Source organism: Fundulus heteroclitus, chromosome 23 (assembly GCF_011125445.2).
Source record: "Fundulus heteroclitus isolate FHET01 chromosome 23, MU-UCD_Fhet_4.1, whole genome shotgun sequence".
NCBI lineage: Eukaryota > Metazoa > Chordata > Actinopteri > Cyprinodontiformes > Fundulidae > Fundulus > Fundulus heteroclitus.
This window is the reverse complement of record NC_046383.1, coordinates 32,298,853-32,309,784: the sequence shown is the minus strand read 5'-3', so window position 1 is coordinate 32,309,784 and position 10,932 is coordinate 32,298,853. Positions and strand designations below refer to the sequence as shown.

Sequence of the window (10,932 nt, the reverse complement as noted above, 5' to 3'; positions counted from 1 at the left end):
GGGTGATTAATCCAGATATTGGTTTAATCACCATGGAGACGTGATGGAGCAGCAGAACCAACGCTGCAGATGACCTGGTGGCAGCTATTAAAGCGACCTGGGCTTCAACAGAGCCACAGGCTGATCACCCCCATCCCACAATGCATCGCTGCAGTAAGTGATGCACAAGTTATTCAATTCAACCCTTCAATGAAATTCAAATTTTACTAAGACGCACCTGGAGTTCACCGACCAGAACGCAACAGGACAGACTGCTTTTATCTCTCAGCTGATTTATTGTCACAGAAAGAAAAAAGGTCCCGCTAACAATTGTCAGTATAAGAATTTAAAGTACTTTTAAACAGATGCACATGATTAATCCTACCAGCCATACTCGCCAACAATCCAAAGACTTTCTCCAACTTTGTCAAAAGTGAGCTTGCATGCAAACAAGCCGTCAAATTAAGTCCTTTTCACCTTTTTAGCCAGTGTCTCACTTATCAAACCACAAGGCTGTAATCTGGACGCTCTTGTGCAAGTAAACAAAAGCAAGTGTCCTTTCACACATTAATGACATAAAAAAATAACAATAATAACTGTACTTGCGTAAATTGTTTTAGATGAAATTAGCAACAGCAAGGAGTTTTTATGCATACTGAGTACAATCTTCTAAGTGACCTTATGCTTATAGTTCTTCAACGCTAGCAGTTTACAGAATGCTAGCGAGACATCAAACTCCTTGGGTTGGTTAATGTTGATGGAGCATGGAGGGGAGGTCCCCCGCAGCCCTAGCTGGTCTCCTGGCCCTCGGACACTGGAGCTGACTGCTTGGCCGCCTCGCCCTCATTCGAAGGAACGTCTCCTCCGTATTTGTTTTTCACTGAACGTCCCAAAAACTGCCAGTACTCCTTACGAATGGTGTCCTTCACCTGGGCCAGAAGCTCACAGATCTTAGGAGGACAAATACAAGGATTAATCAGATCAATGGAGGCGATATGTCTTTAGAAAAAACAAAACAAAAAAATAAAAAAAACAGTATCAACAATTGCTCACTTCTAAAGCCTTTTTTAACGTTTCCTTTTGTTCCTGGTTGGTATTTTCCTTCTGGAAGCTGGACTCCAACGCGTCTTCATAGCAATCGAAGAGAAAAGCCAGGAGATGAGGGGAGCAGTGCGTCTCCTTCAGCTCCAGGACATTTTCCAGCAGGCCCGGCTGAGATGAGAGGCCTCTGTCTTGCAGCATCCTTGGGGGAACAAAGAAAAATAAAAGGAAACACCGCCACAGAACCGCTCCATTTTTAATAGCTAAATCACAACTTGGTCCGAGCTCCTGTGGCTTGCCACACATGCTGAGTGAGAGCAGAGATGGGACGCTTAAATATTCTTTTCCTCCAGACTGAAATAGACAGATTCAGTCTGAAGCAGGAGAAAACCTAAACTGGAGCGTCCCTCTCAGGTTTCCAGAAATTTACATTTCTAGCACGACGCTGTGGATGTGTTACTCCTTTACCCTTTCAAGTAGTTCCACGCGCTCTCATTGTGAGGAGCCTTCCTGATCTGGTTCAGACAATACCTAACACACACACACACAGAAGAAATCATTAAAATGAATGAAGCTGAAAAATTCACACTGCAGCACAAACCAAAAACAGAAACACAGAAACAATGCATGGATTATTTCTAAGTAAATACTAAAGATTTCTGTGTGATTTCCCACCCCTGTTCTCCTTTTCCTCCGTCAGGCAGAACATTCATCAAACATGGCTACTACTGAACCTTGCAGTATTCATAATGCTGCTTAAACCTCTCCACATTTCGTTGCATTACAATCACAGACTTGTGGGTTTTCATAAGGCTAGTCATAATTGTGACGTGTAAAGAAACGCCTTAGACGTCCTGCGGGATTTTTGAAATTGCAGTCCGTGTTTGCCTTTTAAAAGCCGCAAAACACTTTAGGACTGGGCCGGAGGTCCACGGTTCAGTGATCCTAACAGTACAGCCAGAGCTACAATGGAGGGATTTACATCAACATAAATTCATGTCAGAATGGCCTAGTCAAAGCCCAGACCTAAATCCAATTAAGAATCTGCAGCAATAGGTTTTTTTTCCAGATGTCTGTAAACAATTTTGAAAACCATACATGATTTTCCCTCCACTTCCACTCATTGGGTTGGTCTTCTACATAAAAATCAAAATACTTTCACGTTTTTGGTTGTATTGTGACTAAATGTGGAAAAATGGTTTACGATTGTTTTTTTTCATGCAGAACCGACGGATACTAACTGAATCTCTCTCTGGACGACAGCCGGATCAGAGAAGCCTGTGGTGTGGGAAATAACAAAGTGCCTCTGGTTCCACGCAGAATTATTCCTCACGTCCTCCTCCAAAAGACTCTCCACAAACTCCAGCTCTCTGTCCCACAGTTTGTACTCCTGAAGGTCAGGCACCAGCAGACCCGATGTGGAGTCCAACAAGCACGCCGTCATGCAGCGAAAGGCAAGAAAAAAAAAAAAAAAAAAAAGGAAACATTGAGTCTGGTGGAGGAGCCCGATGGGCAGAAACCTTCGTTCCTGAAGCAAAGAGCGATGAGGAGCAGCACCAACCTGGATGACCCACTGTCTGTGCTGCCACGCATGGTAGTTCTTGGCATCTTGGCTGAGAATGTCTGCGATAAACTCCAGCTCCTCTGAGGGGTCGTTCAGCCACTCCACCACCACACGTCTGTGATGCCTGCAAAGGGTGTCAGAAGTATTACATGATCCCTCTCCTGTTTGGATCTACAGCAATATGACTGCGGCACCAAATTTATAGAACTTAATGGATTTTAAATGAATGTGTAAAATGATTTAGATCTTCTTCCATCCCCTCTGTATTTAGTTCATTTATACTAACCTGTGGTGCAGTCAAGGCATCATTGTATCAATAATACTTTAAAAAAGAGAATATTTTACAGCAAAAGCTCAATCCAGATGAAATCAAAGCATCCATTTTGCTCTGAACCTACTCTCATAATGCTAATTAAGATGAAGTAGAAGTAAATGGAAATCTAGAGGTAGAAAATGTAAACACTGGCTACATTTTGACTCCTGCCACCTTTTATATTTTTAATTCAAACTATGAAGAATGTGATCCGGGGTAAGTCGGCTCACCAGACTTGGTAGTTCTTGGGTTGCTCCTCGATGATGTTGGTAATATATTTCATCTCCTCCCTCAGGTCCTTTGACAGAGCTTGAAGCAGCACTCGCCTGTAGTGCCTGGACAGTCGCAGATTCAGCATTAGATCACACTTTTCCCTCAAACCACAACTAAACAAAAAAAAAAAAGCAGGGAACGACCTTTTCTTTCAATAGTCTGCCTTTATCAGCTTTATTTATAGTCAGGAAATCAAAAACTAAAAGAGTTCATGAGATAGACAAATACTTTTGATGAGGAAGGTCAAACAAACTAATGTCTTAAAATATCCACCAATTTAAACATTTGTTTCTAAAAAGAAAAATTCTGATAGTTTTTAGATAAAAGGAACTGTCTGGAAATGTAAACATTTTTCATAGCAGATAATCATTGACATCTTTGCTTTATCCATAGCTGGAATATGATAGAAGGCTGATTCTATAATTTCAGACTATTTAGGAGGCTGGGTGACAGATGCTTTATAATCAAAATAATCATTAAGTACCATTATTAATTAGGTGATTAATAATCATTAATCACCTAATTAAGTACCCATATTTATCTTTATTCCACTTCATGTCCAACAGTTCAAATCTGCCTAAACTACCACAGGACCGTGAACATAAGACGAAGGTCAGGAAATGACCTCCTCACAGTCTCACAGCACAGATCACACACCGTTTCTTCTTCTTTTAGCTCAACTGTCTGCACTGCATTGCATTTTACGCTCCCTTCTCTCGCTCTCGTTCCCTTTCCCCAGCGGAGCGATGCTCACCATACGGTGTAATTAGCAGCATTTAGCTCGATGGCGTCCGCCGTCAGAGCGAAAGCCCTCTCACTCCTTTCATCCTTCTTTAGGAGCGCACGGAAATAGTCGTAAACATCAGCAACTGTTGAAAGGGGACAGAAGTCGTGACGTTAACATATGATTACATTCAGTCTCCAAAAAAAAAAAAAAAACGAGATTACATGATAGAGCAACAATAAGTCCCAGATATTAATTTGAGGCCAATTTAAAAAAATTAGAACATCATTGAAAAGTGATTTATGTAGTGAAACTCATAGATTCACTGCAGGGTGACAAGGGTTTATTAATGTTCATTTTCATGATCACAGCTAACAGCTAATGAATACCCGTTCCTCAAAGAAGAATATAAAGTAAGACCATAGAAAAAAAAAAATTGCTGACTGGCCCTCCCTCAAGCAGGACAAGTCCTGAATATTCTTTAATGAAGCTGCCTTTCCAGGCTGAAGGGTAGAGGGAAAAATTGAGTGGAAGGAAAACGATGTGATAGGAAAACGTGCACATGCAGTAGGCATAGCTGCAGCCTGAAGAGGATTGGTAAGGAAAAGCAAAAAAAAAAAAAAAAAAAAAGATTTTGGAGGCAATTTGCAAAGCTTGGACCAAGGTTGGGGTCTAGGCTTCCAGAGCTGCCACACACCGACCTAACCAGGACAAGGCTACAACTGGCACACGCTTTGTGCTAAGCCAGTCTTACACTGCGCTCAGCCTCAGAAGGTTTTCACCTGCGCTGAGGAGGAAAAGGACTTCACTTTTTGCTCACTGGCCCTCTTTGTGACAAAGGAAGTTTCGTATTTGATTAGAACATTAGGGTATCTGCGTATGGAGCGGTTGTCACAGAATCCAAGTAGCTGGTGGTCCAGTGTGAATTTTACACTGGACAGTCATGATTTACGTGGCCATGTTAGCACCGCGCCATCTGCTGGCTTTGATTCATCATGTATTCAGCAGCACTTTCATCTGCTGACAAGCTTCACGGAGATGCTAATTTAGTAGCGGGACTCAGCACCTGCCAAAACGTATCTATCTATCTATATATATCTATATCTATATCTATATCTATATATATATATATCTATATATATATATATATATATATCTATATATATATATATCTATATATATATATATATATATATATATATATATATATATATATATATATATATATATATATATATATATATATATATATATATATATATATATATATGTATATGTGTGTGTACTGAACGATTTTGGAAAATAATGTAATTGCGATTTTTTTTATCTTAATATCGTGGTTGCGATTTAAAGCAACTATTTTTTTTCAGTTTAATTTATCATGTCTTTTAAAACATATACAAACAACAAATCATTTTGTTTCCTCGCTGTGCAGATCAGGTGCTAAAAGAGCCACTGCGTCTCAACTCGGAGCAGAAATGATTGCGTTCTGCCTACGATATATTTCAACCAAAATTGCGATTTGATCTTGACTTTTCTCTGCATTAACCACAAGCAACAAAAATTGGCCTCTAGATAAAGCTGTTTGTAAACAAGGACCATTTAAAACAAGAACTTTTAATGTTTTTATTAAATCAGAATATTATTCGAGAGAACAGCTTTTAATTGAGTTGGACATCAATCCTTGTTAAACATAAAGTGCAACCAACAAACAAGTCTATGTATTAAACAGTTTAACCAGAACTTAATGCTAGAGTAAGATTCCTGAAAGTTTCTGGTAAATCAGTATGATTATATAATCTCTAAAACAAGTAATAAAATGTAATTATCTCACTGCTGCAGCTGTCTTCCCTTCCATGTGGAGGCAAACCCACTTTAAAACATATTACTTACACCTAAAGGACGCGTCTTTTTCATTAATTGTTATGTAGCCAAAAATTTTAGATCTCTGCAATTTGGAAATTGTTTTTTTTTTTTTATTGTGATTATATTGCAAATGTGATTAATGGTTCAGCATTATATATATATATATATATATATATATATATATATATATATATATATATATATATATATATATATATATATATATATACTTTAATCATCATGCTTGCTTGATCGGCCAGCAAACTCTGGTGCACTGATGTAGTAATTCATGCAAAACACAAAGTATTGATGCATATGCTGTAGTGCTAAAAATATTGTTTTCATTGCTCTCATCCAGCTTTTGGAGTGTTTGGGGGTTTTCGTGAAGCTGTAAGCAATGATCAACAACATTAACAGAAAGATGAAATTCCTCAATTCACCCGGTGCAATGAATCTAAAAGAGCTTCACTTAACAAAAGAAGTATCAGTCTGCCTCCTGAGAACATTAGTAAGCCCCTTACACTTCTCAGAGTAAGCGATCTTGACCACGGGGTTTGGTCCATCATCCTGTGGAACAGGCTCCAGATCAGCCCACTCCTTCCTGTCTCTGAAAGACAAAAACAAAAAGCACTGACCCAGCTGCATGCCTCAAATACTGACACAAAAAAAGATAAACTATAAGTGGGGACTGCCACGCCTTCCTCGGTAGCTTTCATTATTAGTGTTGAAATTCAAAATCCTAAGCTACTACATTAGCATTATTTATCTTTACCTGCAGATGTATGACTTTAAACACACTAGAATTAATATCGCTATGAAACATAGCATTGTTTTAAGTAGGTATAAAAAACTTGGAAACACCTCTTTGCTAGCAGAGCAGCTACTGAGGCTAAGTGAGCCATCAACAACAAAGCGGGAGAAACTACCTGTAAAAAGTGTATCGGGTTGGGTCGGCGCCATAACTCTCCCCGAACTGCTCCTCTGTCTCTCCTTCTAACTCTTTGTGCTCCTTAACCTCCGCGGCTTCATTGGAGGGCTCCTCAACAGCTGACATGGCTAACTGTTAGCTTTGCCTCAGCGCCGTTCCCTTCAGGAAGGAGGAAGGAGGAAGACGCAGCTTCCGGCGCCTTCGCGTACCGTGGGAAATCTCAGGTTTGTACCCTGTATCGCGGAAAAAAGAGGCAAGTCCGCAGGTGTAGCGAGATTGAATCAAAGCCTGGACGCATTAAAAGTTATAATACCATCATATATTTGAAAACAAACTTCCACTGAAACAAAGGAACAATTTTTTGTGTTCTTTCTGTAACTCAGAATAGTCTACTATTCCCATTTATTTAGGTATGTTGCTCTACCCCACCCAAAAAAAAAAACAAAAAAAAACAAAAAACGGTAAAATAGACTGAATGTATAGTGTTTCGTTTGTGCTGTTTTGGTTTTGGAGATATGAATTATAATTTTGAACGATGACGTCACCACACCCCCGCAGCTGCAAAACAAACTGGAGCGCTACTTTTTAGTGCCGTTTGTACAGAACTTGATCACCACTTTGGTCAAAACAAAACAGACCAAAGTGTCTACATCATAGCAGACTATGTAAAGATTAGGGCAAAGTATGTGTAGGCTGCAGCTGGTGCCCCCCCCCCTCCCTCCCTCCCCCCCTCCATTTGTGAGAGGATAATATTACTGTGGAGAAAGGTAAATGTATTGGGTGGCTTAGTTGACGTTGCCATCTAAAGCAAAGTTATTTAAATGAGACAACAAAAAAAGTCTTTATTAAGGAGTAAAGTGCAAAACAACATAAGAAAGCACACGTTTTACAACAGCAGCTAAAAATGAACTTGCATGATAAAAGAAAAATACAAAATTAGCAACTGCTTTCTTCAGAAAAGTGGTGAGACCACACAGTACATCTGGCCACATCTTCATACACCAAAGCATTCTGACAGGGGACAACTGCTCCAGTGGTACAAATGCTGTCAGAGAGGCTCAACTTTAATGCAATCTTCACATGGTTAACAGAATGGAGCCGTGCAGGTGCAGCTGTCCCAAAGGAAGCTGTGAGTGACTTTTCTCTGGTTATTCTCTGTGCTCTTGTCAAGGCTTTCACTCATCCTGATCTGAAGACGTACCAGTCTGCAAAACTTTCCTTGTTTTATCAGGGTGGATGATGCACACTGCAGTAAGATGATCTCCCTGCCAGTGGGACTGTCTTAAAAAAACATTTGGGTTAAAGAACCCAAATGCCAGAACTATCCCACCTGAAAGTGTCAAAAATGATGTGCCAACCAGACCTCATGGAGAGAATAGGGGATAGAGTCCTGACATAAGAAGATGTCTTCCTTAGCCCAAAGACGTGACTCCTGTAGTTGATCTCAGTCCAGTACAGGAAAATACATATTAATAAATATTATTAAACATTATAATGTACTGTAAGCACTGTCTTCTTGTATAGGAACATCAATAACATAATTTGCTTTTATTCCCAAAGTTTGGATAAGGGGAAGCATATCATCAACATCATTAACAACCCTCTCTCTGGGCAACCCGAGAGATGCATTAAACACCAAACTGCCACACTGTTCCCACAAAAATATAAGTATGTTATCGATGTTTAGCAGTAGTAATGTACTGAATTCAGAATATTTTTTCAGCCAAATTCACAAAAGGATAGCGCAGAGCAGCAATTGTACAAGCAAATAAAAACATGAAAGCATTTCCCAGAAGCTGTGCGTCATTTTGTGTATTAGACCCTTGGATATTTATCTAAATAAACGGAATACGCCTTTTGTAATATACCTTTTTAATGAATGCAAGTGTTTTAAAAATATTTTATTTCATTCACAGATTTGAGGTAAAGACTCTCAGAATTGGCTCATTTGTGGAGATAGCTCCCTTCAGCCCAACCCATGTGAATGACAGTGACGGGCAACTAGTGAAAATCACAACCATATGGGCTACACTCTCTGGTAAAGTTACATCTTGAATATAATGTGTGAGCAGGATTATAGAGAAACTGGGCAGTGTAAACCTCATAGCATAATGCATAACACTAGGTTAGGTTACAGTTTTACTAGAGATAATTTTTGTATCCAATAGCTACATGCACAATGTTTCTCCCCAGATATTCCACTGGTCCTGTTTGAGGGTACCACTTTCTTGCTGCAACGCACAGTAGACCCACTGACAGGCTGCAAACAGTATCAAGAAGGGAGAAAAAAAATCATTTTTCCAACATCAGCCATTACTGACACCCTACTGTTCCTCCACCACAAATGCTTCTGGGAGCCAATTGAAAACCTAGGAATCGGGACAAAGTCTGCTGCCACCAATGGACAGTACTGTCAATTAGTTGAAAAAAAAAAATCATTCACAATCGAAGAAACAAATTGCATCTTAGAAACACATATCCACGCTCTTATACAGAGTAACCTTACCAAACACACACACACACACACACACACACACACACACGTAACTTGATGTCAATTTTGTAAATCTAATCCTTTTAACATGTACATACTATGTGCAATAATTGCAATACATTGAACAGTATTTTCATATGTTTTATTAAATACTCAGTGTGTCATATAAGGTTTGTCATTCTTTTCTATAAACAAAAATATATAAATTATTACCAAGGAATAGTGGATAGTGATATTTTACTAAATTTCATTTCTAAGACATCTTCATATTTCCAAGACATCTTGAGACATCTCAAGTAATCTCAAGACATCTTAAGACCCATGTCTATAAACACGTCTTGACTTACCAAGACATCTCAAGAAATGTATCTTGAGACACATCTTAAGGCGTCTTTAGATGCGGTGATGGCTGGGTATGTAGATAAGTAATCTAATAAAAACGCTATGAAAACATGCTCGGTAAATTACACAAAAGCAACTCCAAAATAACGTCGCTGTTTTTTATTAGAATTATATTTAAGACTTAAGTTCTTTCCCATGTTGGCAATATCATATGACTTCCTTTTGTCCCAGACTGGATTGCTTACAAGGATTTACAGGAACAAAAAATGACGTGAAACGACAAACAGCAGCAGGCGAAATTCGTTGCACAGGTGTAATCAATTTAGTTGGTCACGTGATCGCCTAAAAGTATTAAGCATACGGCTTGAATCAGAAATGAAAGCGTCACAAACGACTATTTTAAAGACTTGAACCTGCCCAAACAAAGCACTACAAAAAGTGACCCAACTGTTTTAGATCGAGCGCAACACAAAGGACTAAAAACGTAGCGCTCCGGTTTGTGTCGCAGCTGCGGGGTGTGGTGACGTCATCGGACCACTTTAAAACTTGTATCTCCAAAACCAAAGCAGCACAAACGAAGCACTAACCATTCAGTCTATTTACCGGAGTTCTTTTTTTTTTCTCTGACATGGGTGGGTGTCCACTTCACGCAGCTTTCTCTACCTGGTGTGGTTAGTGATATTGTGGACCATAATTTTCAGCACAGCTGCACCATGTTAAAGAAATCCCTATATTTGATAGTTACATCAGCCTAGTGATATTTTAGTGCTAATTTATGTCTTCATTTTCAGGTATGTTGTAACAGCTTGTAAAAAAGAATTACTGAATCAGCCTTTGACAATCACCTAAGTAATTTCATGGTCACTAAAACATGTAATGGGGATTTTTGACCTTGGTAATGGTGATTTTTAGTGTGGAAAGAAGCTAAATGAAATCAGCATCTCCATAAAACTTGTCAGTGCAGGGAAGTACTTTAGACTTGATAAAATGTAGCGGACCAACAGCAGATGATGGTGCCCCAAATCCTCACCGACTGGAAACCTCTCACAGGACTTTAAGCTGTCTAATCAGCAGTCCTCCCCATGATTGAATTTGTCATACATTTTCATATTAAAAAGCCTTTTATTGGCTCCGATGTAATATTCAAATAAATGTTCTGCTCTTTTGGATCATTTTAAAAAGTAAACAGTATAAAAAAATTTTTTTTTACTTAATATAACATTAAAACCATTTGAAATCTGCTCAGTGATGGCATTTACAGTGTTGTAAAAAAATGTGTTGACTGTTAAAACAATTTAATCACTTTCTCAATATGTTATGCTGCGAGAATCATAAGTAAACTGTTAAGTCTGGTGAACCATAGTATTTGTTTACTCCATGTTGCTTCCTCTACCCCAAGCTGAAAAAC

At 38.9% G+C, this 10,932-nt stretch overlaps 1 protein-coding gene across 1 annotated transcript; it reads right to left on the bottom strand.

The window, feature by feature from the left end:
• Positions 1-255: 255 nt before the first annotated feature.
• fnta (farnesyltransferase, CAAX box, alpha) lies at positions 256-6,875 on the bottom strand. The gene is made up of 9 exons (XM_036127341.1): positions 6,687-6,875; positions 6,282-6,367; positions 3,925-4,039; positions 3,128-3,232; positions 2,582-2,708; positions 2,262-2,410; positions 1,489-1,551; positions 1,033-1,222; positions 256-929 (listed from the first exon to the last, which is right to left on the bottom strand). The coding sequence occupies exons 1-9, from the start codon at positions 6,812-6,814 to the stop codon at positions 768-770; spliced, it is 1,125 nt and encodes a 374-aa protein (XP_035983234.1). The 5' UTR covers positions 6,815-6,875; the 3' UTR covers positions 256-767.
• Between the last annotated feature and the right edge of the window lie 4,057 nt (positions 6,876-10,932).